The 25,396-nt window shown below is 34.1% G+C and overlaps 13 protein-coding genes across 13 annotated transcripts; 7 read left to right on the forward strand and 6 right to left on the reverse strand.

Moving 5' to 3' along the window:
- Positions 1–199: 199 nt before the first annotated feature.
- Positions 200–1,465, forward strand: NAEGRDRAFT_50050 (uncharacterized protein; the record flags this gene model as incomplete). Its single annotated transcript, XM_002675638.1, has 1 exon — positions 200–1,465. The coding sequence occupies one exon, from the start codon at positions 200–202 to the stop codon at positions 1,463–1,465; it is 1,266 nt and encodes a 421-aa protein (XP_002675684.1).
- A 319-nt stretch (positions 1,466–1,784) lies between these two features.
- On the forward strand, positions 1,785–5,575 carry NAEGRDRAFT_50051 (uncharacterized protein; the record flags this gene model as incomplete). Its single annotated transcript, XM_002675639.1, has 5 exons — positions 1,785–2,098; positions 2,330–2,742; positions 2,814–3,224; positions 3,274–3,663; positions 4,557–5,575. The coding sequence occupies 5 exons, from the start codon at positions 1,785–1,787 to the stop codon at positions 5,573–5,575; spliced, it is 2,547 nt and encodes an 848-aa protein (XP_002675685.1).
- On the forward strand, positions 5,384–7,432 carry NAEGRDRAFT_77436 (peptidase). The gene is made up of 6 exons (XM_002675640.1): positions 5,384–5,993; positions 6,052–6,117; positions 6,199–6,564; positions 6,612–7,052; positions 7,148–7,265; positions 7,310–7,432. Exons 1-6 carry the CDS (start codon positions 5,682–5,684, stop codon positions 7,399–7,401), a joined length of 1,395 nt encoding a protein of 464 aa, XP_002675686.1. The 5' UTR covers positions 5,384–5,681; the 3' UTR covers positions 7,402–7,432.
- Positions 7,433–7,631: 199 nt separating this feature from the next.
- On the forward strand, positions 7,632–8,282 carry NAEGRDRAFT_69033 (uncharacterized protein; the record flags this gene model as incomplete). The annotated part of the gene is made up of 1 exon (XM_002675641.1): positions 7,632–8,282. The coding sequence occupies one exon, from the start codon at positions 7,632–7,634 to the stop codon at positions 8,280–8,282; it is 651 nt and encodes a 216-aa protein (XP_002675687.1).
- A 133-nt stretch (positions 8,283–8,415) lies between these two features.
- NAEGRDRAFT_82653 (actin related protein) lies at positions 8,416–9,819 on the reverse strand. The gene has a single exon (XM_002675734.1). It carries the CDS (start codon positions 9,706–9,708, stop codon positions 8,539–8,541), a length of 1,170 nt encoding a protein of 389 aa, XP_002675780.1. The 5' UTR covers positions 9,709–9,819; the 3' UTR covers positions 8,416–8,538.
- Positions 9,820–10,054: 235 nt separating this feature from the next.
- On the reverse strand, positions 10,055–11,539 carry NAEGRDRAFT_80193 (leucine-rich repeat-containing protein; the record flags this gene model as incomplete). Its single annotated transcript, XM_002675735.1, has 3 exons — positions 10,055–10,308; positions 10,354–11,281; positions 11,337–11,539. The coding sequence occupies 3 exons, from the start codon at positions 11,537–11,539 to the stop codon at positions 10,075–10,077; spliced, it is 1,365 nt and encodes a 454-aa protein (XP_002675781.1). The 3' UTR covers positions 10,055–10,074.
- A 97-nt stretch (positions 11,540–11,636) lies between these two features.
- NAEGRDRAFT_80194 (ribosomal protein L24E) lies at positions 11,637–12,398 on the reverse strand. The gene has a single exon (XM_002675736.1). It carries the CDS (start codon positions 12,354–12,356, stop codon positions 11,796–11,798), a length of 561 nt encoding a protein of 186 aa, XP_002675782.1. The 5' UTR covers positions 12,357–12,398; the 3' UTR covers positions 11,637–11,795.
- A 415-nt stretch (positions 12,399–12,813) lies between these two features.
- On the forward strand, positions 12,814–13,464 carry NAEGRDRAFT_69037 (uncharacterized protein; the record flags this gene model as incomplete). The annotated part of the gene is made up of 1 exon (XM_002675642.1): positions 12,814–13,464. The coding sequence occupies one exon, from the start codon at positions 12,814–12,816 to the stop codon at positions 13,462–13,464; it is 651 nt and encodes a 216-aa protein (XP_002675688.1).
- A 285-nt stretch (positions 13,465–13,749) lies between these two features.
- On the forward strand, positions 13,750–17,880 carry NAEGRDRAFT_69038 (uncharacterized protein; the record flags this gene model as incomplete). The annotated part of the gene is made up of 2 exons (XM_002675643.1): positions 13,750–14,179; positions 14,252–17,880. The coding sequence occupies 2 exons, from the start codon at positions 13,750–13,752 to the stop codon at positions 17,878–17,880; spliced, it is 4,059 nt and encodes a 1,352-aa protein (XP_002675689.1).
- Positions 17,881–17,990: 110 nt separating this feature from the next.
- NAEGRDRAFT_83204 (uncharacterized protein) lies at positions 17,991–19,150 on the reverse strand (the record flags this gene model as incomplete). Its single annotated transcript, XM_002675737.1, has 1 exon — positions 17,991–19,150. One exon carries the CDS (start codon positions 19,148–19,150, stop codon positions 18,068–18,070), a length of 1,083 nt encoding a protein of 360 aa, XP_002675783.1. The 3' UTR covers positions 17,991–18,067.
- Positions 19,151–21,192: 2,042 nt separating this feature from the next.
- NAEGRDRAFT_69040 (uncharacterized protein) lies at positions 21,193–22,320 on the reverse strand (the record flags this gene model as incomplete). Its single annotated transcript, XM_002675738.1, has 1 exon — positions 21,193–22,320. The coding sequence occupies one exon, from the start codon at positions 22,318–22,320 to the stop codon at positions 21,193–21,195; it is 1,128 nt and encodes a 375-aa protein (XP_002675784.1).
- Positions 22,321–22,697: 377 nt separating this feature from the next.
- On the reverse strand, positions 22,698–23,033 carry NAEGRDRAFT_69041 (uncharacterized protein; the record flags this gene model as incomplete). The annotated part of the gene is made up of 1 exon (XM_002675739.1): positions 22,698–23,033. One exon carries the CDS (start codon positions 23,031–23,033, stop codon positions 22,698–22,700), a length of 336 nt encoding a protein of 111 aa, XP_002675785.1.
- A 319-nt stretch (positions 23,034–23,352) lies between these two features.
- On the forward strand, positions 23,353–25,353 carry NAEGRDRAFT_69042 (uncharacterized protein; the record flags this gene model as incomplete). The annotated part of the gene is made up of 2 exons (XM_002675644.1): positions 23,353–23,555; positions 23,838–25,353. 2 exons carry the CDS (start codon positions 23,353–23,355, stop codon positions 25,351–25,353), a joined length of 1,719 nt encoding a protein of 572 aa, XP_002675690.1.
- Positions 25,354–25,396: the final 43 nt, after the last annotated feature.

Genomic DNA, 25,396 nt, shown 5'->3' on the forward strand with positions numbered 1-25,396 from the left:
GTATGATTTTAATTAAATTTTTTCTCTGAAGAGAAAGGGATTGATAGATTTTGGAGAGGAATTGAAAAATTGTTTCCTTCTCCTATCGGTTTCGATCAATTTTTTTAAAGTGTAGTTGGTTGGCGCTAACTCGTTTTCGCGCCAAATCTTTTTTAAATTAAAAAACCAAAAAATAGGTTTTTAGAAAAAGTTAAAAAAAATGTCCAACAACGAAAATGATGCTATTGAAATTGATTTAATGGAAGACGATGATGAAGAAGACGAAGAAGAAGAAGAGGAAATAAAAATTGCCAATAATGAGGAGATAATCCTTTCCGATGATGAAGAGGAAGACGATGATGACGATATGGAGGATGAAGACGCAAAGTTTATAGTAGAGGAAACAGCAGAAGGCATACCGGAACAAATCCAAGATCCGATGATGGTTGTTGCAGATTTATTGAATGAAGAACAAACAGACCTTCAAAAGGATAATGAAGAAACAGAAGTGGAAACTGAAACTAATCAACCTCAAACCGAAACTAAGTCATTGAGTCTTGCTGCTCAAGTAGCTGTTTATTTGAAAGGAACGCAAAATATTGTAGTTGAAAAAGAAGAGTCAATTGCAAAAAGTATATATTGCACTGCTCTGTCTTATCATTCTAAACGTGATTATGATAGAGCCATCGATTATTATTTCAAAGTTTTGAAACGTGAATTCGTGGATCAAGCTCTTGTAGATCCGTTACAAAAAGAATTTTTTGAAATCAAACAAAACACATTCATTTATTTGAAATATTTGTCTCTTAAAAACCTTGGAGCTATTTTCCTTGCCAAGAAGAATTATTCAGATGCATCAATTTCCCTTGCAAAAGCTCTCACTATTGAAGATAAGGATACGTCCTTATGGTATGATTATGGTGTGGCTTGTTTTAAAAATAATGATCATGCAGCTGCCAAATTAGCACTGGAAAAAACTATAATACTCAATCCTAATCACTACCCAGCCTTTAACTTGCTTTTAGAGTTGTCATACATTGTTGGTGATATTGAGGGATGTGATTCTGTTTCCAAAGATATTTTGAAATTAAGCAGTGACCACAAGGTAGCCAATTTTGTTCAAAAAGAAATTCACCCAAGCCCATATCATCTGCTTTTCTTTCAAAACACAGCTCTAAGCAATTCTCTCTATAAGGGATGGTGTAATTATTGTATACCCGAAGATGAGAAAGATGAAACACACAAATGCCTTGTTAAAATATCAGAACTTGATTGGAAATTTATTTGTACAAAATTACTGAAAATTTATGCTTACATGAAGTCTGATTGCGAGATATTGATTATGTATGAGGAGAAGGATATCATAGCAGAGACGAATGAAACAACCGATGAAGTAGTAGAGGAAACAGTTGTTGATGAGCCAAAAGCACAAGAGTCACTGAGAAGATTTAAACGAAAGAGATATGATCTAGGAGTTCCTCTGTAAGTATTTAAGAATAATTATTGTACTAACATTTTCAAGTTCAAAAAAGCCAAAAACTTTAGCAGGAACTCTTGCATACGATTTTCTAAAGCTGACAAGAATGGATCCTGTCTCTTTGGATAGTACCCAACATTCAAATTCTGACAATAGGGCCGAAATAGTAAGTCAGGATATTTCTTTAGAACCATTGAAGAAGTGGCTCAAGAAAGTCAGGGGGCTGAAACTCAAATTGTTAGACACCATTAAACACGTTCTAGAGTTAGTTTGTGGAGAATTATGGTCATATAAATGGCCAGCAGATCTATCCTCAATGTTGTCCAACATGGCATTCACCCTTACTAGGCACAATATTTCCTATTCCTTTAAAACCAATCTTTGCATTGCTGAACTCTTATACGATAAATATGAAGAAACTGGTGGCCTGGGATATTTCGAAATGGCAAGAAAGATTTTCAACAAGTTTGGTACATTGCTATTAACCTCCGACAGAATGCTAGAGAAAATTGACAGGACAACATCATGCAGAGCTTTGTGGCTTAGAGGACTTGTGGAGAGATCTTCAAAGTCAGCTATCACCAATCAATGGTTCGAGCAATCTAAGCAAATGATAGACAAAGATATAATACTCCCTAATTGGTAAGTTTCTGTCTAAATATTAATTAACCTCAGCAGTACAAAGAACAGTATTATTACAATACAAAATATTGAAACTAAGATTTTGGAGCTTAATTTTAACATCATTCTGGAAAATATTAAAAAGCAGAGAGAAAATGGTAATTGTGCTCTTGCCTTGAAATCAGTGAGCGAACCACTTACTGTTTCATTACCTGAAAAATCCCATGCTCTACTTGCTCAAATCCTTTGCAGTGCACTTGGCAATATAGATATTAGTGAGCTAGAAACACTTGACAAGGTTCAAGTAATAGCAATTTTAGATTTTTTTATTACTTATTTTACTAAAAATGTTTCAGATATGTTGGACTATCCAGATATTCAAAGTACAATAGCAAAAATCGATCAATATACTCAAAGAGTTATTTTCCCCGATGAAGATATCAAGCAAACCAAGCCTATACATACTTTAGCTTACAAAATACTCAATCTCCTAAACTCTTTAGGTCTTGGAAAGCGCTCCATCAGTGTTTACACGAAAGAGATTTGCAGATTCTTGAAGATATTTTACCATTTAGCTCCGTTTACAAATGAAAAGGAAAGAAAAGAATTTTTGACACATGTTCGTAAAAAGGTACTCTACGAATTTGATCCTCTCAGAAGAATTAGTAAGTTTATATTTACAATATTAGATACGAATAATTTTATTAAGGCAACTTTAATATTTTCTTACTAAAAGAATTACACAGATTGTATGGAAAATCTGCAACAGACAAATCATTAACAAGCGAAAAAAATTCAATCCTTGCTGAAATTTCAACAGTCATCTACATGACCTTTGACATGAAAATTAATCTAACCGATTCTGGTCCTGACACAAAATTCAAAGATTGTGAGAAACCATCAAAAGTATTAGTTGATGAGGATGCAAACGCAATCCTCTTTAGAATTTTGAAACCAACATTTGATAGCAAGCTTGAAGGAAAGTCTTCCATGAGACAGATAATATTACCATTTATCAAAAGAATTTCCAATGCATTCGATACTATTCCTACACCATGTAAGGATATCAAGCCATCCATAGAAAAGTTAATAGATGGAGATTTGGTATTTGAAGAGGTAGTAACTCTTCCTGCACTCAATCTTGAATGTGAGAACAAAGGTTTGTAATTATTATTTTATCACACTTACCTCGTTAGATATCTATGAAGAAATACCTCTTTACATTGCCAAATATTTGCTTAAGGAATTAGAATCAAATCCAAAACCCGAGGAATATTTTGGAGATGATGAATATCGCTTCTCCTCTTGCGTATACAAATTAGAAAAATCTCTATGTTGTAAACCTGATAATTATAATTCTTGGATCAATCTTGCAAATTCCTATTATTCAGTGCTAGAGTTTCTGTTGGATCTAGTTGATATTACAACAAATAGAACTGATGTATTATTTAGGCAAGGGATTGACAGACAACATTTGAGACTCGATAATGATGCTGATTTCGAAAAAGATTTAGATATTTTTACTCGTAGATGTTTGAATTGCTTCACAATAGCTCTCAAACTTTGCACAGTTCCAGAAGAGCAAGGTAAAATTCATGAAAAGATTGGAATGCTATTATTTTCGGTTCATGACTGTAGAAAATATTTTAAACAGTACCTCGCTCCATTTTCAGAGTCTAGAATTTCTAATGAATGTTTTGATCATCTTCAAAAGGCTTATGACCATGACAAAAAGAATCATCATCTTCTGTTCTTTATGGCCAGAATCAGACACAAGATGGACGCCCCAAGTGTAGAATATATGAATCTTTATCTTAAATCCTTAAAGATGAAGAGCAATGAAGACACATGGTTCTATTTTAATAGTGGTAGATTTGGAATATTGGATAGAAAAGAGCAAATAGATGTAAGTAGTATTGCCTTTCAGTGCTTGACATTATTGTAATAGGATCGTATCTTTAATGAGTCATATTTATGTGAAATTGTAACGTTATCAAATCCTTATTATTGCACATGTCCAATTATCAATAATCTAATTACAATCAACAAAGAAAACTTTAAACATTGGCGAGTTGTGGTTGAGTCTTACTATAATATGGTGAAACCAAATCCTAATTTATTCAAATGTGTAGGCTCTATCTCGCAATGTTTTGCATCAGAAAATGGCCCATGGAATGATTTGACATCAGCAGAATACGTATTATCCTCAGTTATTAAAAAGAGAATTAATAAGACATCTCCCCCAACCATTGAATTAGATGTTCCTTCTCCCATGTAAGTTTCAAAAACTCTAAATATTTAATTAACAAAACCAGCAAAGAGAAAAAACGATTTCACAGAGAAGGAAAATTATTTGTGGTCAAATCTTTCCTGGAAGTTGTCACTCGTAAAATGGCCATGGATAGCTTTATGGATTTGATTCATTGGATGATTCACGAGCTTTTAGAGAAAGACAAACATCTCTCTATTTGCTTCCCAGACATTCTTTCCAATGCAATTAATGTGCTTTTTACACTAATAGAAGAAAAACCATCTGAAAATCATCTCAAATACGCTATTCCACTATACTTTGCAATTTCTAAAGTCAGAAAGAACAAGTCGTCTTTGAACAATAATCAGAACCTTATCGAACACAAAATTAGAATCAGAGAATATCTTTCCAAACATCCATCTACTTCCAGTTGCGTAGTCACAGAGAAGGGTACAAAGAAAAATCTTAATGCTCTGTATCAAAAGGAATACTTTGTGGACCTTGTTAAATTCAAAAATATTGAAAGAGAAGAACCTAAAGAAAAGAAAAAGGATAAAGAGAAGAAGGATAAGAAGGATAAGAAAGATAAGAAAGAGAAAAAGAGTGAAAAGAAGGATAAAAAGGATAAGGAAAATAAGGAAAAGAAGGATAAAAAGGAAAAGAAGAAAGATAAATCCGAAAAGAAGGAAAAGACTGAATCCAAAGATAAAAAAACTGACAAGAAGGAAAAGAAGGAAAAAAAAGAAAAGACAGAAGTGAAGAAAAAGAAAGAAACTAAAAGTACAGAGCCACTTTTATCTGCACCAACCGAAACAAAACGAAGAAAAAAGCAACCTCCAACTCCATCAAAACCAATTCAATCCTCATCTTCAGAAAACACTATCCCACCAAGCACACTCGCTCAAATCATTGAAAATCCTATTTTACAATCAGTGGCCACTGACCTTCTACCACTTGTTGGTAATCCTGCCCTCAACCTAACTCCTGAGAAGAAATCTCCTTCAAAGAAAATATCGAGCTCGCCATCCAAACAAGCCAACAATACCAAATCACCAAAAAAAGAATTCATCTTCCACAACTACACTCCTGCTCAACCACCAACCATTATTGCACCACCAACTCAATCAAAAACCAGTTTACAACAACTGGTCACTTCAATGGCTCCTACTGAATTCACTCCCCCAAGAACACCCCAAAAACCAACTGCAACTACAGAGCCAGAAGTAATTTTAATAGATGATGAATAAACTCCTGTATGTTTTATTCATCCGCAGAAACTCCACATTCTCCTACTGGGAGACGCCTAATATTATTATTGGTGATCACTTTGAAAATTGAGTTAAGTAAAAAAAAATGAAAAGGGTAATCATCTCTACTCTTGCCATCATTCTCTCCGTGATGATGATGTTGCAAGTTTCCATGGCTAACAAACTCACAAAGGAACAAATTAAAAAATCCGTCTTTATGAGAGGAAGAACATTAAATGATGAATATGGATATTTGAATAGAATGGCCTCTCATCCAGTCTTTGCTTCCATGCCAATCAGTGTTGAAGGAAAGGGTCCAATTAAATCGGAACAAGAAAATCCATTTGTTAATAGTGGTTTTTTCACTGTCAACAAGACTGTTGGAGGACAAATGTACTATGCTTTCTTTGAAGCTCAAGTAAGTTGTTGACAATGTACTAAATTGACAAGTTCTGTTTAATAATTGACAATGACAGGATGGTAATCAAAATGCTCCAATTATTTTGTGGCTCCAAGGTGGTCCAGGTTGTAGCTCTTGTACTGTAAGTTATTGACATTGTCCTAGTTTGATTCGAGCTCTACACTTTCTTTGACATTTTTTTATTTTGTTCAAATTTTAATAGGGTATGCTTATCGAAATGGGTCCATATCGTATTAATAAGAAGACTCTTGAACTCTATCCAAATGAATATACTTGGAATAAGCATTATCACTTGTTGTTCGTTGATAATCCTCTTGGAGCTGGTTTCTCACACATGGCCAATCCAAATGGTTACATTCACAATGAAGAACAAATGGCTAATGAATTATATTCTCTCTTGATTCAATTTATGGCCAAGTACAACCAATATTCTAAGAATCCATTCTATGTCTTTGGTGAAAGTTATGCCGGAAAGTATGTTCCATCTATCAGTTACAAGATTGCCAATGAAGGTTTTGCCATTAATCTTAAGGGATTCGGTATTGGAGATGGTTTGACTCATCCTCTCGTATGTTTTCTATTTGTAATTTGAATTTTAACATTATTTTGTAATAGATTCAAATGGCCAGTTATGATGAATATGCCTATTCTTTGGGACTTGTTGATCTCAAGCAAAGATCCTACATTCAAGGACTCCAAAAGGAAGTTGAATCATTGATCATGCAACAAAAGTGGTTCGATGCTACCTCTACATGGGATAAGATCATGTCTGCCCTGAATAACTACACTGGAGGTGTCAATGTTTATGATGTCAGAGAATATGGAGATTATAACTTTGATTATTACCTTGCCTTCTTGAACTTGCCAAAGACTAAGGAATTGATGCACACTGTTGGTATCACATACAATGATTGTGATGCTCAAGCTTACTCTGCTTTATATGCTGACATGTCAAAGTCTGTTCAATATAAGGTTGAAAGTTTATTGGATAGAGGTGTCAGAGGTATCTTATATAATGGACAAGTTGATCTTATCATCAATATGGTTCAAACCAAAGTAAGTTTGATATATCATCCAAGTTGAATTTTAACAATTCCTTATTAATTTTTATGAATTTTAAATAATTCCTTAATAATTTCCCCTAAAAACAGTGGATTGAAGAAATGAAATGGAAATATGCCAATCAATTCTATAACGCTCCAAGAAAGCAATGGACTATTAATAATAATATTGTTGGTTATGTCAAGCAATACCAAAATTTATATAAGGGTAAGTTTAATTTCAATTAAGTTTTAATATTAACACAATAATAGTTCAAGTCAACCTTGCTGGTCACTTGAGTCCAATGGATCAACCAGCCAACTTGTTGGATATGGTTACTCGTTTCATTAACAACCAACTTTAATTTATTTTGAATAAATTTAAATTATTATTTTAAAGGTCTGACATATTTTATTAATAACACCATAACTGGTAATCCAGTGGGGATCATGTAATTATTAATAATATTAAATTATTCGTCGAATTCAAAGTTTTCTTTTTTTAAATTTTAATGTAAAACTTGAGCTAATATTTAATCAATTTAAAACACAAAATTATTAACAAGTTCAAGTTTTGTAAATTATTTTGTAAAAAATGTCTCAACATCATGAAAAACGAAAAGCATTCATGTTTGTTAGATATCCGGAAGCATCAGGTCCCAAATCAATAATGAAACATCTTGGATCATTCTTTATTTTTCATTATTCGTATGACATTTCCGATTTGTTAAAAGAATCGTTTAGTCTAGTGGTTATTCCTGGAGGAACTGCCAAAAAACAAGCAAAAGACTTGGGCTCTGAAGGTTTGGCCATCATTAAAAAGTTTGTTTCTGATGGTGGTTCTTATCTGGGAATTTGTGCTGGAGGATATCTGGCATGTTTTTCAGAGTTGAAATTATTGGAAAATGTCGAGTTTATTCTTCCAAAAAAGAAGAGTAATTTCAAAGGAAATATAAAAGTGAGCTTGAGTAAGCAAACAGAAGACAGCATGGAGAATAGTGAGGCAACAGTTTACTATCAAAATGGACCAGTTTTCAATGTTGGAAATGATTCGAATATTTCCATTCTTGCGACAATTGTAGAGAGTGGTGAAATTGAGTGGCCAGACATGATTGGAAAACCATGTGTAGTCTATGGTAGATCTGGTAGGGGAAAAGTCTTACTAATGGGTCCTCACTTTGAAACATCTAAAGGTACTTCTCAATTGTTTGTAACCTTTGCAAACAAACTGATTGATGAAACTTAAAGATATAATTGAATAGCTAAACTCATGTCCCATCCGATTTAAATTAAAAATTAGCTAATAGTTCGTTCTTAAAAATTCTAAATGCATTAATTTAAAAAAAAATAAAAAAAAAAATATTTTTAACAATTTTTTTAAAAAATAAAATTTAACACAATATTTAAATAAATAAGATAGAATTAACGTATATTAATTCTTGATATTTTGTACAGGTGTAATGATAAATTAAGAAAAATGGGAAAAGGGGAAAATTGGGAAATTAGAAGTTTGGTCTAATCTTCTTGATAGCTCTGGCACAACCTTGTTCATCATATTCCTTCTTTGTCAACCAGAAATTAGCACCACTATCCTTCATGATTTCAGCAAGGACAGCACCACCCAAGAAGACCATGTGCTTTCTACGTGGAGGATCTTCAATCTTCAACTTGAACTTGCTCAAACCTTCTTCGTTACCTCTGAGAATATTCTTCAAATAGAGATCAGTAATTTCCTTTTCCAAACGAGATGGGAGACCAGGATACATAGTAGTACCACCAGACAAGACAATGTGTGAGTAAAAGTCAGTACGCAAGTCAATATCAGCCTTGTTAATAGTTTCGAACACTTGCAAGTGCATACCACCTTCTTCTTTATCACTGAGAGCAGGATTGAAAAGACATTCTGGAGCTTGGAAACGTTCAGCACCAATCTTAATAACTCTACCATCAGGCAAAGTATATTTCTTCATAAGAACAGTAGTTTCCAAAGCAAGCTTATTTTCCAAAGCCATATCATAACCAACATAACAATACTTTTCCTTGATTTGACGAACTGTTTCAAAGTCAGCAGTTCTGTTGAATGAATAACCACGCATCAACAAGAGTTTGATTAAGTGGTCGGTAACATCTCTACCAGCCAAATTCAATCTCTTGACTAAATGTTCCAAACTGAAACCATCATAGACAGGAACTGTGTGAGTGACACCATCACCAGAGTCAACAACGACACCAGTGACGAGACCTTGAGCGTACAAAGTCAAGACAGCTTGAATAGAAATGTACAATCCTTGGAATCCGTAATGTTCAAACATGGTTTCAACAACCTTCTTTGTCTTTTCTTTTGGATTCATAGGTGGTTCAGTCAAGAGGATTTGACTGTCCTTTGGGTCAACCTTTAAACGATCCCAAGTATAATCCCACAAGTGGATCATGTCTTCAAAGTTAGTAACAATACCATTGGTCAATGGATAGGAGACTTCAAGAGCAGCTCTGAGCTTTGCACATTCATCACCGACCATAATATCCTTCAATTCAACATCTCCAATAGATTCTTCGGCACGCAAGAGTGGACGACCAACCATAGCTGGGAAAGTAGCCTTTGGGAAGTTATCACCAGCAAAACCACACTTAACGAAACCAGTACCGTTATCGCAAACTACAGTTTTAACCATTTTAAATAAATTTGTTGTTGTTGATGATGATGATCAAATAATTTAAAAATCTTTTAAAGAGGAAAGGCTTATCAGTTTCACGTGAAAACGGGGAAGGGTAAGACTAGCCACTTAATTTTTTTTTGATGATTTTTTTACAAAGCTGCTGTGTGATGACTTGTTGATAGGTGAATGCTGGATTTAACAGCAGGAGAAGAATAACTTGAAAGACATCAACCACTGAATTCATTGGTGATGTTGATAAAAAACATACCAAATCATTATTCATTGAACAGGCAAGAAAATCTTCAATCCATGACTTGTATCTACTTTAGTGTGTTATTGTTCGGAAGCGATGGTTCAAATTAATTGTTATTGTTTTAATATCTAATTGTTAATACTGTCAAGATTAGTTGAAGGTAAGCCACTGTCTGTGTATGCTCTAACAAGAATCCTTTCAATTTCACTAATTTGTTCTGGTAGAGTATCAATGTCTCCATATTGGTGTGTTTCTGGGATTGTCTTCTTTGTACAATAGAAAATGTCGTCAGTTTTGTATGTGTGAATATCTACATCCAAATCATATCTTTCTTTGGCCAAATCGTCAAAAGATTTGATTGACTAATTGATTTGCTTTAGCTGAGACGTTATCTTAATGGTACTTACTTTTTGGTTAAATTTGTTTCCTGCAACGAACAATTTGGATAATACTTCATTCTTACTGGCAAGTGTCTTGGCAAGAAAAGTCAAACTATCATCTCCAATATTATTTCCAGAAAGATCCAGATAGGTCAGTGTTTTGTTCTTGATTAAGCACTTTGCAATTTGAATACCTCCATCACTATCAATTCTATTTGCAGATAAATCCAACAGTTGAATAGCACAATTTGGATTTTCCAAATATTTAGCAATAACATCAACACTCATTGTAATACAATTTGCTCCTAACCTTAAATGAGTGAGTGTTCTGCACAATTTAATTCCTTGGAAAAATGTATTGATACCAGAATCAGATATGGATTGGAAACTCAAATCTAATGATCTTATAACGGTATTAACTCTAAAAATTTCTGCCAAGTGTTGCAGACTTTCCTCTTTTTTTGAATTACAAAGTGTTTTTCCAATTCTCAATTCTTGAAGGGAAGGATGATGACGAACAGAAATGGCTAATTTAATAACTGAAGATGTTTTCAGATCACAACTGCTCAAATTCAAAAATTTTAAAGTAATATTTTCTTCCAACATGTCGGCCATTTTCATTCCTCCCTTATCCTCAATAGCATTGTAACTAAAATCAAATGATAATAAATTTCTATTTTCTTTTAGAGAATCTGCAATATCAGAGGCTCCTCTTTCTGAAATGGAATTTGATCTGAGAGACAAATGCTGAATTGAGCTATTAATCTTTAACATTCTTGCTATTGAGTTTGCTCCACTATCTCCAATATTATTATAAGATAAATCACAACTGACAATAAATCCTGTATGTAAAATTTCCAAAGTATCACAAATTGGGAAAATATCCAGATTGTGTAATCTCTTTTCAAACATTGAAACACAATTTCCATTCAATATTAAATGTCTCATTTCCTTTCTATTATTTCATTGACCCAACTCTTTAAACCAAATGAAACAGACAGAAAACATACCCTTTCTCTTTTACTGCATTATATTCCTTAAGAAGTCTTGTTACAGGTGTAGATATCGAGTAATCGGAACACTTTTGGAGATATAATTCAAGAAAATCAGAAGGATAGGATGCATACTCCTTTGCTGATGAGGCTTCCGACAAAGCAGCAGGTGTTGCTGTAACAGTTCTATCAAGATTAGTTGCTGGTTCTTCGTAAGACATTTTTTATTTTTGTTGTTTGATTAATCGTAGATGACAACGATTTGTTTGAGCGGGTTTTCTTCAATTATTTAATCAAATAAGAGATTATTCAATCCTGTTTAATATTTAATAATAATTTAACGAAATAATAAAGTTTATAAAGGTTTTACGTGCATTGTGCACATAGTGCCACATTTCATTTCTCGCGATAGTGTGGCATTAGATTGTTTAATTCCTTCTCGTCTATCTTACCACAGATACCTACACCTTCTCTGATTTATTCATTGTCCACAATTTCAACATCATCATCCTCCGATTGCTTTCTCTTTGTTGATTTCTTGGAAGTATTTTGTAATTTCAATTCGGTATCCAACATGGCTTGGTTTTCTCTGAGAGCAGCCATTTCTTGAGAACGTTTAGCAGAAACTGGAGCATAGATCAAATCAATATTAGTCTTCAACTCTCTAGCAATTTGCATCTTTCTAACCTTGAGAGATGGAACCATTCTCTTGAAGTAGTAGGCTCTTTGTCTTTGTTCTTGAATTTCGTTGACTCTCTTGATAGAGTGGATAGTCTTGGCGTAGAGTTCTCTGTCGTATTTGACTGGAACGTTTCTCTTCTTTTCAAATTCAAAAGTATTATCAACAGACAATTCCTTGCCGTTCTTTCTACGGTAGGCCTTTGTCCATCTCAATCTGTTAGGATTAACTCTACGTTCAAAGAGTTTTCTGGCCTTCTTGGAGGAGAATCTAAAGACTTTACCATCGTTTCTGACAAAGGTGATACCATGTCCAGGATACATTGGTGCACCTGATACGGAACATTGCTCAATACGCATTTTGAAAAATTTATGAAGGGTTTTTGTGGAGAAGAAGTTGTGGAATTTTTTTCAAGTCAAAATTTTTGAACACCACACAATAAAAATAGAGCTGAAGTAAAATTCGGTTTGATGATGAATAATTATTTTGAATATTTAAAATCAATGTATTGTTGATAGTTATCCAATAATCAATATACCTTACGGAATGTACCATCAAACACCAACTTGAAATTGTAATATTGTTGAAATATGTTCCATCTACAAATGCCATAATACGTTAAAATTTCGTCATCTTGAATGAAGGAAGTATGATGAACTGTGCTAATTGCAGCTAAAAATAAAACAACCAATAAAATTCAGCATAAATACCCAGAAATTTCAAGGAAACAATTTTCAACACACAAATAAAAAGCAAAACAACAACAATACTGCATTGTATTGAAAAGAAATTATTATACTGATCTAACTGATACAAATGGCTATTACTTATGCTCTTGTTGCCGAAGGTTCTATTAAGAGTACCACTGAAAGAAACTATCAAGTTTCAGTTGTTGCCGAAACTTCTCGTCAAAAGACATTGAGAAGGGTCATTGAAGAGAAGGTCATTCCAAGAATGATGGATAAGCAAGCCATCTCTTCCTATGACAAGTTACTTTTAACTCATGAAATGTTTACCTTCTTCATTAAGAGAGAACGTTCAAGCTTGGGTGATGTTTTCCATGTTGTGATTTCAACTCATGAAGGAAAACAAAGAATTTGTTGGAAGATGATTGACTCAATGTCCCATGAATATCATACTGATAAGAAGAAGATGAATTTAACTAAATTATTGGAATTCCACAATAATCCAGAAAATGACAAGATTACCAAATTGCAAAATGCAATTGAAGAAACAAAGAATGTCATGATTGTAAATATTGATAAGATTTTGGATAATCACAAAAAGATGCATGAAATTATTGTTGAAACTGATTCTCTCAAAGAGCAAGGTGAACTATTCGAAAAGGGTAGTAAAAAGTTAAAGTGGGCCATGGTCAAAAGATGGATTTATTTAACTGGTGCTGCTATTGCTACTGGTGCTATTTCAATTGGTACAATTGCCTTAATTCTGGTCATTGCATTGTAATGAAAAAGAATGTTGAAAAAACAAAACGAAACACCTAGGATTGAATCTAAGCAGCTAACAGCTATTCGAAATTTTGAACGAAAATGTAAATAAACACAGAGAATTATACAAGATTTTAAAAGGGTTATGACATTATTCATCTCTTCATTAAATTGCAGACTGTAAACATGATTTTTATAAAACTGTTGTACAACATTCAAAAAAAGATCTTTGTGGATCTAACAAACCATTACCTTTCATCTTTGTAAGGGGCTTTAAATTTCATCAATCATCAACAACTAAAAAATGTCAAACTTCAACAGCAGTCCACTGTTGTTGGTATTGGCACTTGTATTCCTCACGCTTACATTTTCATCTTTATCATTCGTTAGTCCACAATGTCCTCATCAACAATCTGGTCTCATCAACTTTTCCACACTCTCCAACTACAACACTCAGTCAGCAAATATTGTCCTCACAGGTGGACAACAAGTTCTCGTCGATGTTTCCACAACAAACGTTCTACGTTCCATCGTTGTTAGTTCGGGTACTAGTTTGATATTTAACGATGCCAATTTGAATTTAAATGTTGAATTTATTAGAGTGGAGAGTGGAGGAAGTTTAATCATGGGAAGTTTGTCGTGTCCAATTAATAATAAGATTGTTGTTACTTTCTATGGAGGTAGAACAACTGATAATGTTATTGGAAGTGATCCAGCAGATTCTACTGAAACTGGTATGTTTCATTTTCTAATTTCATGTGTTAAATATTTCATTGTAAACTATTATTGAAAATGTTACAAAATAGGTTACAAGGGATTAGTGCTCATGACTGGCTCAACAGTTCAAATGCACGGTAAGGTCTACACTCCATCTTGGACAACCCTTTCCACAACTGTCACCAAGGGATCAGCAACTATTCAAGTTTCCGAATCAACTCAATGGAGAGTTGGTGATAAAATTGTAATCGCTTCAAGTGATTATTCTGATTTGTACAATTGGGATGAAGATACTAGAGACTCGTTGCTTTGGAAACGTGGATTTGGTTTTAAGGATCAAACAGAAGAACGTACCATTAAGAGAATTATCAATGCTTACACTTTTGAATTGAACTCACCATTGAATTACACTCACTTTAGTCAAGCACCTGACATGATGTGTGAAGTTGCAGTTTTGAATAGAAATATTGTGTTCACAGGTGATTCATCATCTGATACTAGTTTATTTGGTGGACATATTATGGTTCGTCCAACTGCTTCCAAATGTGAAATTAAAGGAATTGAAATTACCAAAATGGGATTGAGTGGAATTATGGGAAGATACCCAATCCACTTCCACGTTTGGGGAGAACACGCAAATTCCAATCCAGGAGCTTTCTATTTGAAAGATTCTTCCATTCACGACACTTATCAAAGATGTGTCGTTGTTCACGATACTAATGGATTGATTATTCAAGGAAATGTTTGTTACAACACTGTAGGCCATCAATATTTCTTGGAAGATGGTCCAGAAATGTCCAATTCGTTCATTGGAAACTTAGGCTTAAAGGCAATTCCAGTCCCCAATGAAGATACCAAGCAATTAATCAAATCTGAATCATCACCAGCAATTTTCTGGATTACCAATGCCAATAACACATTTATTGGAAACCATGCTGTTGGAGGTCGTTTTTCCTATTGGTTTACTCAACCAGCCAATCCAACTGGTCTCTCAGCAACTAAATACGGTACCAATAACTATTATGTCAGGCCAAGGAATCAACCACTTGGTGTCTTTAGGGATAACGTTGCTCATGGTGCTGGTGAAAATGCACTCCATATTGATGACATGGTTAAGCCAGATACAACTACTGAACCGGAGGCTTTCGTTCCTTTGAGAGGTCCATATCCTGTTCTTGATTATTGGGTAGCTCCTGATTATGTGGATGCTATTTTTGAAAATTTTGTTGCTTGGAAGAATAGAGGATATGGTATTTGGTCTCGTTCCGCTCACTTGGTTTTCAGAAATTGTAGATTGTACGATAATAGAATTGGTATGAATGCTCCACCTAATGGTCCTGTTTTATTTGAGAATTGTTATATTGTTGCTGAAACAGCAAATGTTGGCGAAGTCACCTCAATGAGAAGTCAAGTTGATAAGGGAGGAAGAACTAGACCTGGGCAATGGTCTTCTGAAGAAGTTTTGAAAGGTATGGAACACTATGATAATGGTGGCCCTCAATTGGTTAGAAATGTTACCTTTGTTGGATTTAAGACTGATCAATACAGAGCTGCTGGTTCGCTTTCTGGGTTGAGTTACGCACCATTTAAGCATCAAACCAAGAACAAGTATGCTGATATGAAATTCATTGATAGTAATGTCTATTATCAATATGATTCTTTCTATGATTCACACAAAGGAACAACTGTATTGGATGTTGATGGTTCATCAACTGGACTCAAACCAAATGGTTGGATTGTTAGCAATGATTCCCTCCTTATTCATCCAAAATGTGAAGCCAAATCTGAATGGAATGGTTTTAAATGTCCTGTATTCCCTGAAAGTTATGGACAATTGGAAGTTTTGAATTTACAATTCTCTAGTACTTCAAATACTGGTTCCAATGGTGTCAACTATCCTGATCTTTCTGATCCATCAAAGCGTGTCATGAGAATGAAAGTAATTGATTTAAAGAGAGGCTCTTCATCTTCAGTAATTGGTGCAACATCATCTGGTTCACCTAATGTATTGGCATTATTGTCAAATATTGTCATGAGAAATTTATATACTCTAAGATGGGCTTTCAACACTCCTACACCAAGTCAATTGCAACTTTCTCTCCGTTCCAATGCTCACAGTGATTGGGTCATTATTGCAATTCAATATCCAACTGGATCAACTTTTGAAGTTGTTCGTAAAACCTGGTCACAAAGTCCATTAACTTTGAGTTCAGTTGATTCTCTCTCTGCCTTGATGGATAATCCAGATTCCTACTATTACGAAAGTTACTCTCAACATTTGTACATTAAATTGGAAAATAGAGCCGGATTGGATGCCTGGGAAGAATGGCGTGGTTTCAGTGATTATGCATATGATGGTATTTCAATTACTATTAAGGCAACATGTCCTAGCAACTCATGCTCGCCTACCAAATTTGATTATCCAACCAATTATGCCACTCTTTTGCAAAGAAACATTCGTGAAGAGAGATATGCCGGTGTTTTGCAAACTTGTCAACAAAACCTTGTGAAATCTGTCAATACCAATACTGGATCTGGTTATGTCTTTGCTTTTGCCAATCCTGTTAAGAGAACTGTCGATTTTAGTGTTTATCATGACTTGTCTTCAATTGTTACTAAGGTTGAAGTTGGAATTGGGTTGCCAGGTGCTGAAAAGAGAATTGTTCAAAGACCTTACAAGATTAGTCCTTACACTGTTTCACGTTTCACTCTCCAATACACTTATGATGAATATGTTTCACTTTTGAAAGGTGAAGTTTTTGTGAAATTATCAACAAGTCAAAATCCAAATGGTCATTTGAGAGCTCAAATTTATTGTAATAACGGTAAGAGAGATGGTCTTCCTAATTGTTCTCTTCCACCTACTATTTCAACTGCCAAACCGTGTGATGCTGTCCCTGGAGCTTTAAATATTTATTCTGAAAAGACTGATATTACTGGATGGCCTGATTGGGATATTTACTCATACACAGATAATATTGACACAAACCAGACCTATGTTAATTATTCATATACTGAATCTCCAATTTGTGGTGCTACTTCTATTCTATTTGGTACTCAAAGAGGAGCTATTCAAATTTACCATCACACTGGAAGCCCAATGCCTTCTATTGACACTGCTCAATACAAGTACTTTGAATTCTTTGCCAAGGCCAAGAGTGGAGGACCAGTTCAATTGGGTATTGCCTTTTTCAAATACGATTCTGCTAAGGGTTCATCTGTTGCAATTGGAAATCTTGAACCAATCACCAACTCTTACATTCAACATTTCATGATTGATGATCAAAGAGTAACTAGAGTGAGAATTCCACTTTCTGCCGTTCCTGGATTTACTGGCCAACAAAGCCTTCAAACAATCACCATTTACACAGTCCAACCATGGAACAGTGCTATTTTCAGAGAAGTTATTATTGATAATTTGAGATTTGTTAAGGAAACTACCGATGTCAAATCATTACAGGGAATTAATGGAACTAGTGATATTGTTTATTTCAATGAAAAGGTCTGTTCAGCTTCACCTGTCACTAATCCAGACTCTGATCCATTGGGATTAATTACTTTCAGTGCATTGCCAGCTCCAGATCCAATTCCACAATCTAGCACAACACCATCCAATAGTTCTGGAAATAATTCCAAGCTCTCTGTTGGTTCTATCTCTAGAGCTAATAACTTTATTGTTGGATTATTGGTTGCTTTGATTTGCTTCTTTCTAATATAATAAAATAGTTTTCAGTTGTAACAAGATGAATTTCAAAATTATTACTTCCATTTCCAGTTTCATTTTATTGTCTCAAAACGTTTCTTTAAGGAAATGTAAACATGTCAATTAAAAAGTATGTGATTTAGTTTATTTACAAGTTGTGAGATATTTACAAATTTTCAATGTCAAAATCCTGCTTTCAACATTATTGCTGTTGTTCTTCGTGAGCAGAGTCGTGATGATCGTCATCCACCAAGACGTCCATGACATCTTCAACATCGTTGACCTGTTCCTCAGTGATAACCATTTGCTTTTCAGCCAAGTTTCTATAGATACCATTTGGAATCTTGACGAGTTCACTATGTTTACCCTTTTCTTTCATGACGCCTTTAACCAAGACACAGATAACATCTGAGTTAATGACAGTTGTCAATCTGTGAGCAATACAAATGGTAGTTCTTCCCTTCATCAATTGATCCAAAGCAGCTTGAACCAAACTTTCAGATTCAGTATCTAGAGCAGAGGTAGCTTCATCCAAAAGTAAAATCTTTGGATTTTGCAATAAGGCTCTAGCTATGGCAATTCTTTGCTTTTGACCACCAGATAAAGAAACACCCTTTTCACCAAGTTGGGTTTCATACTTATCAGGTAAATCCATAATAAAGTTGTGAGCATTAGCTTGTTTGGCAGCATTTTCAATTTGTTCAGGAGTACAATTTTCCAATCCAATTGAGTAGGCAATATTATACTTGATAGATCCAGCAAAGAGAACTGGTTCTTGTCCTACAATACCAATCACCTTGTGTAAGTACATTGGATCGATAGTTTCCAAATCGACTCCATCCAAATAAATCTTTCCCTTAACTGGTTTGTAGAATCTTTCCAATAAACCAACAATTGTTGATTTACCAGAACCAGATGGACCAACTAAAGCAATGGTTTGACCCTTTTTGATATCCAAACTAAAGTCCTTCATAACAAGAGTATTCGGTCTGGAAGGATAGGCAAAATCAACATTATCAATAACAATGTTTCCTTCAATATTTTCAGGTTGAACTCCTCCCATGAATGGAATATCTGGCTTTCTCAAAACAACCTTCAACAAGGTTGTTTCAGAAACGAATGCTTTACCATAATGAGGATAAAAAGTTGCTGATCTAGTCAAACTGATAACACCCAAATAAAGCATACCAAAAACTTTGAATATCGAACCGAGTGTGGCTTGTTTTTCAGCTACCATATCACCACCAAACCAAAAGGCCAACGCAATAGTTCCATAAGTAACCATAGCAGCCCATCCATAAGCGAAAGAGTGAGCCATTCCCTTATAAATACCATTTCTATTAATCTTGAATAAATCCAATTTAAATCTTTCAATTTCCTTTAATTCTCCAGCCATTGAACGAATTGTCTTGATACAACCTGTAATTTCATTGGAAACAGCAGCAGAATTTTCAGTCAATCTATTAATTCTCTTTGTGATGAGTGTAGAGATGGTGGACATGATCATGTAATTGATAAAAGTTAATGGTGATGTACTAACTAGGATCAATGCCATTTTCCAATTGACACACATTGCCAAAATGAAACCAACAATAAATTGAATAATTTCTTGAAGGTAGAGATACAATTCGTTGGTGTAAACATCTTGAATTTTTGGAATATCTTCAGATAAGACAACTGTCAATGCACCCAATTTCTTAATATCAAAGAAACTCATTTCTTGCTTGGCGAGGGCCTTCATATAGGCCTCTCTGAGAGCAGTACCCAAACGAGCATTACTCAATTGCAAGAAGAAATGTTGCATGGCAAAGGCAACCATACCACAAAATGTAATAATTGTCAATTTGATAGCTGTTTGAGCGACAGCATCTTTCAATTGATCCACAGTTGCAGTTCCAGCATTGAGGAAAAAGGCATCAATTAAATCACCTAAAATCCATTGACAACTGAAAATGCAAGTCAGATTATTGAAATTTCACTAGAAAAACTTACATGACAGGAATTAAACCATAAGCCATACATCCAATAGCTCCAATTCCTACAAAAATCAAATTCCAACCAAATATTTGAAGAATCTTTAAGTGGTGATAAAACTTAATGTTAGGTTCTCTTGCATCTTTGATTGCAACTTCATTCTCCTTCTTTACTTTCTTATTCTTTCTTTTAAAAACGTGTCTTCTTTCCTCAGTTGATTGTTTGGTGGCAACACCAGTTCCTTGTTGTTGTTGCAATTGTACAACTTCAGTAGGCATAGTGAAATAATGAATATTAGTTTTTTTTGTGATTGTTCTATATCGAAATCATTCAAACATTTGCTATTTAAATGATGATAGTACTGTGATGATCTCATATTTCGTTGCTGATTCTCTAACTTGTAGCCATGATGGTGATTCTTTTTCGTTGTTCATAATTTTAGAACAGATTACAAATTGAATAATACTCCTCAATTCGGATTCCATTCTTGAACAAGTTGCCTCAAGTATTTTCAACTGCACAGTCACGGGGAATTGTCATCATAAACATCCGAATGAAAGATGTTAGTATTCTGAAGGTTATGATGACTTTTTATTTAGAATTTTAGCATAAAATAAAAATTATTTAAATAAAAAAATAAAAATAAAATAGAATTTAATTTTTCTTGCTCACAAACACATTCATGTGATTATTATTAGTTGTTGTTTTAGTGAACAGGCTCTTAACCTTGTGGTCGTGGGTTCGACCCCCAGTTTAAAGTAATGGCAAGACTACTTTTACCAACATTGGAAGGAGCAATTAATAGAATTCTTGCCCAGTTAATCTTTTCTGATCGTTTTTTGAGCTCTACGGTTTCCCACATAATTTAGGTTTCCAATGTAAATTAGAAAAATTAAAGAAAAATTAAAAACATTAGTCTGACTCCCAGATTTCACTCTCTGTTAGCTCATGCTCAGTTCTGCAATCTGACCATCCTACAGTGTGAAGGCTATGATTTGCTCAGTTATCCTGCCTCAACCGGTTCACCTTTCATTAGGACCCTAGTTTCTCCTTATTCATGGGGAGGTACTATGGTCACACCGCTATTGGCGCAGACAGAACATCGTCACCATATTGCTAACAGAGGAATGAGTCTGAAGAACCATCCCTTTGCCTGACGCTGTGGCAGAGAACCATCACAGCTACCTCCCTACAGTAGCCCAGCTTGTCTTTGTGGATAGATCTAGAGGTAGAAGAGTGGATCTGATCGTAAAAACCTGATTTGATGTGGTTCTCAAATAAAAAATATTTTAACCTTATCATGATCAATGGATTATTTGATGACGTCATTTGGCTTTCAAGGGATTAATAATGTTAGTATTGGTAAATCTTGTTAAGCCACTCCTCGCCAAAGGATAGAGTTATTAAACAAATGAGAAAGCAGGTGGCCATCTTTCCATTCATTTCTGTGGCAAAGTATCTTCCAATGAAAGGAGATGCATCACTGAGTGAGCTTTGAAAGAGAGACATGCCACCGAATGAGTAATTTTCATCACTTAGGGACAAATGGAGAGCTGGTGGTACATAATTGCTCTTACTGCAACCTCTAAATTCATTATCATTGTCATATGAAATGGAAAATGATAACCTAGTCGCCTCCTTACTTGGCCAGTGAATAAAAAGTGTGGCATCTAGTTTATCGTAGGAATATTCGTGACTGGTTGAGTGGTCTATTATACAGGTATTGGAAAATATGTTGGTTATAAATTGGTTGAATACACAGGGATTATTCGAGAAATGAGGTTTAAAAGCACTCACAATCTTTGTGAGTTGAGCTTGGTGTGGAAGTTGAAGCAAGTTGGCATTGTTCAATACGGTGAAGAATTTCCAATTACCAATTCTGGAAGAAACCTCTTGAGGTAGGCTAGTTCTTAACTTGTGAATGTATCTCCATACTAGATTATTGGATAATAGAGTTGACCACTCCTTGCTTAACATTGACATGAAATTCAATTCTTTTCCAGATAAGTAGCTCATGATATTAAGCACAATATCAGTGGAGAAGTATTGTTTCTGTATCTTAACTCCTTCCAAAGAAGAAATATCAAATGCTAAACTAGTATCATCTGAATTGATAAGTTTAAAATCAATTTCCTGATCCTTAAAGAACTTTTTCAAAATCAAAGGTTGATACAGAATTTTGTGAACTTTTCCAGCTAATTCTGCAATATTATCTACAACACATGTGAAAATCTTATTGTCGTGGTTGGAGCAACAGATTTTTTGAACAGCAAGTAGAATGTGCTCATCGAGATTATCAATATCCATCCAAGTATTAAATCTTGGAAGGATAAATCCACAAACCTGCTGAGCAATATAATCCCATGATTCTTGATAGAATTCAATATCATCAGTCGATTTTAACTTCCTCTTGATGGGAGATGTTTTGAAAACATCCTTCAATCGTTTCATATTAGATGGTAATATCTCATCACAGAGCATATCTTTTGTAATATTGTAAGGATAATTATTGGTGACAATCTGTGAAACAATATTAATAGAAATTTCTCTAAACAATTCACTATCGGTATTTTGATGGGATTTGAAGAGTGTTTGTAATACTGTCACTTTGATCAACCTATCATAGTATATAAAATCAAGTGGATCGGTAGCAGTGTCAAATGGAGGGTTGAGAAATGCATTCTCGAGCTTATTAATCATCCTAATGAGTGAAAAATCATTCAAGTGAATTTTCCATTTTTCCATCTCAATATTTTGACAAAGGTGGGATCTTTTCAATACTTCCAATAAGCTTAATGGCGCTAAAAATGCTTTTTTAAAGAAAGGTACCGAAACCTTTTCCAATATTTCAAACGATTTTAATCATTGCAATATTCAATCTCAATAATCGATCCACAATTCAATTGAAGGCAAACAGATATTTCCTTCCAATCTTTTGGCAAAATTTCATTAATTCTCAAAGTTACTTCCTCTTCGCTGTCATCATTCAAATTTTCATGGGTGAAATTCTGAACCTTGATCAAGTAATTAATTCTCACCTCTCGAATAACCTTACCACTACTCGATATCAATAACTCTTTCAATGATCCAATATCCATACACACCAAATCCCAATCACTTTTATCAATATTCAAAAATCTCTTCCGACTCTGCTTCATAATAAAGTGATTTCTATAGAGTGTATCATCAAACATCTCTAAATTAGTATCCTGATAGTATTCTATTAAAGCCCTCGAGCCAATCAATAGAAAATCAAGAGGAGGAATCTTTTCTTGATCATCATTGTACCTCTGTTTTGATGGAAATTCCCTTTTTAAAATGTTGATCAATTCATCAACACTGATCACTCTCATCCATTCCGTTAGTGATAATTGGCGATTATCATCACTAGTATCGTGTTGAAACATTTTTTTCTACTCAAACTTGGAATTTAACTAGCTTACAATATATTAAGAACTGTTTCGAATACAGTTCAATATTCTTCTTCCTAAATTCGATACATAATTAAACAAAATGGGACAATCACTGGCTGCAGAACATTCCCATCTCTTCCTAGCTCCACCAACCTCTATTTCCTATCCAATCCCATTTCAATCACGAGATGATTTCACTCAAGATGCTCATCAATTCCGAATTGATTTCCATTCGGTGAGTCATGAGGATTATCAAAGGAGTTTCTCAACGAAGGGATTCTATGTAAGATCGTGCGTGAATTTGTATGTTGTTCGGAAGCTGCTCGAGAATGAACAAGATTATCAATTACTTGCTCAGTACTGTTTAGTGTATGGTCCTTGTTCGGGACAATATAAAATCTATAGAATTTGTTCGAGTTTGAATGGTGGAAAATCAGAGTTGGTTAATTCGCAGAGATTGACTGCTGATTTGATTAATTTTGTCAGGAATGACATTGTAAATATATTATTAAATTAATAATACTGTAACTATTAAATTATTAAAATAATATTTAATAATTATTTAATAATTATTAAAAAAAATAGCATGAATAAGGAGGAGCAAATTCAACAATGTAGAACAGAATTACAAGATGAAATTGCTAAATTATTAGATGATCATGATAAGAAGAATAATTCGGAATTTACAACTCGTGAACAACGAGTGATGACGAAAATTGTGGAGAGGGAAATTAATTTGGCTAGTAATCGATTAATTCAATCCAGTGAAGCCTTTGCAACCATTCCTCTGCAAAGAGTGGTCGATAATTATTATATAGAATTTGAAAAACAAGTAATCAAACCACTTGAAGGCTTGGAGCAAGGCTTTGAAAAGTGTTTTGTATTGTTTTATGAAACTCTATGGAAACAAGTAGTAGTTAATAGAAGTTTTGATGAAGGGAATAATGAAAAAGTGAACACTGATGGACAAGAAGAAGTATATTTTGATATAGGGATGAAAATAACAGAGAGAGGAAATCATGTGGAAATTAGTTATTGGTCATTGATGGACTATCATGGAACTTGTGAAAGAAAGTTGACTATTCCATATGATTTGAAGAATATGGCATCGATTTTTAAAGAATTATTGGTTAGAGAAGACAAGGAGAGAGTTGAACCTATTTCAGTATTCAATTTTTTATTCAAAATGAGCTTGTTGATTGAAAAGATTAAATTTCTAACCCTTGTAGATCAATGCAAGAGTAAGGATAGTATTTTACTGAAAAGTATCTGCATTAATAGATGCTTTCTTGATAGGGATACCATTTTAAATGTTGATGAGGAAAGAGATTTGACGGATGAGGAGAATGATATTATTTTTCAAAATAGTGTGGAGAGGTTCGAGATTCAACGAGAGAAAACAATTGAAAAAATTGTGAGTGAGCATCTTGGTAAAATCAAGATCAAGGATGAAGGAATTAACTTGGTTTGCAAAAAGGGAATAATAGAGAAGAAACGTGAAGAGCTTACTGAGGAATTTTTAGGAAATGAAAGATTATTTATTAATAATGAATTGATTTTACACAGTCAACCTGTCAAGGAAATTCCTCTTACTGAAAAGATACCACCTCAATATTTATTCGAACCAATTGAAATACCAAAGGAGAAGAGACAGGAAAAATTCGTAGATTTTGTCTACAAGACGAGAGGTTTCAAGGTTCAATCTGATCAGCTACTTGACGATATGAGGTTTTCAAAAATTATCGATAGAAATACTGTCAAAAGAGAAAAGAAGGCAGAAGTACCCAATTTCAATCTTCCAGTTACACCAAAAACTAGCCAAGATAATGGAGTAATTGCTAGAACGGCATCAACTCTTATTTCAGAATATCTAAGAAATGTTTCACTAAGAAATTTTGCCTTTGAACAATACAAGAATGACAGATTGAGCATTATGCAAAACAGACTCGGAAACGTTGGTGGCAGAGATCACTTTACAACTTTGTTAATCAGAAGAATGAGAAATCGATTGAAATATTTACTTGCCCAACCAAACCATAAAGTATCAACTGAAAAGAAGGAAGAGGCGATTATTGGTTTTTTGAGAATGTTAAGTCAATAAGAAATGGTTTTTTATAATAGCTAAGTCAATAAAAGAATACTGA

This window comes from Naegleria gruberi (assembly GCF_000004985.1).
Source record: "Naegleria gruberi genomic scaffold NAEGRscaffold_32, whole genome shotgun sequence".
Lineage (NCBI taxonomy): Eukaryota > Heterolobosea > Eutetramitea > Acrasida > Naegleriidae > Naegleria > Naegleria gruberi.

Bases quoted from the DNA above. Each gene is read 5' to 3' on its own strand.
- NAEGRDRAFT_77436 (XM_002675640.1), top strand. From the start codon at position 5,682: ATGAAAAGGGTAATCATCTCTACTCTTGCCATCATTCTCTCCGTGATG. The intron at 6,118-6,198 runs GTAAGTTATTGA...AAATTTTAATAG, and splicing joins CAGGTTGTAGCTCTTGTACT to GGTATGCTTATCGAAATGGG. The intron at 7,053-7,147 runs GTAAGTTTGATA...CCCTAAAAACAG, and splicing joins TCAATATGGTTCAAACCAAA to TGGATTGAAGAAATGAAATG.
- NAEGRDRAFT_82653 (XM_002675734.1), bottom strand. From the start codon at position 9,708: ATGGTTAAAACTGTAGTTTGCGATAACGGTACTGGTTTCGTTAAGTGT.
- NAEGRDRAFT_80194 (XM_002675736.1), bottom strand. From the start codon at position 12,356: ATGCGTATTGAGCAATGTTCCGTATCAGGTGCACCAATGTATCCTGGA.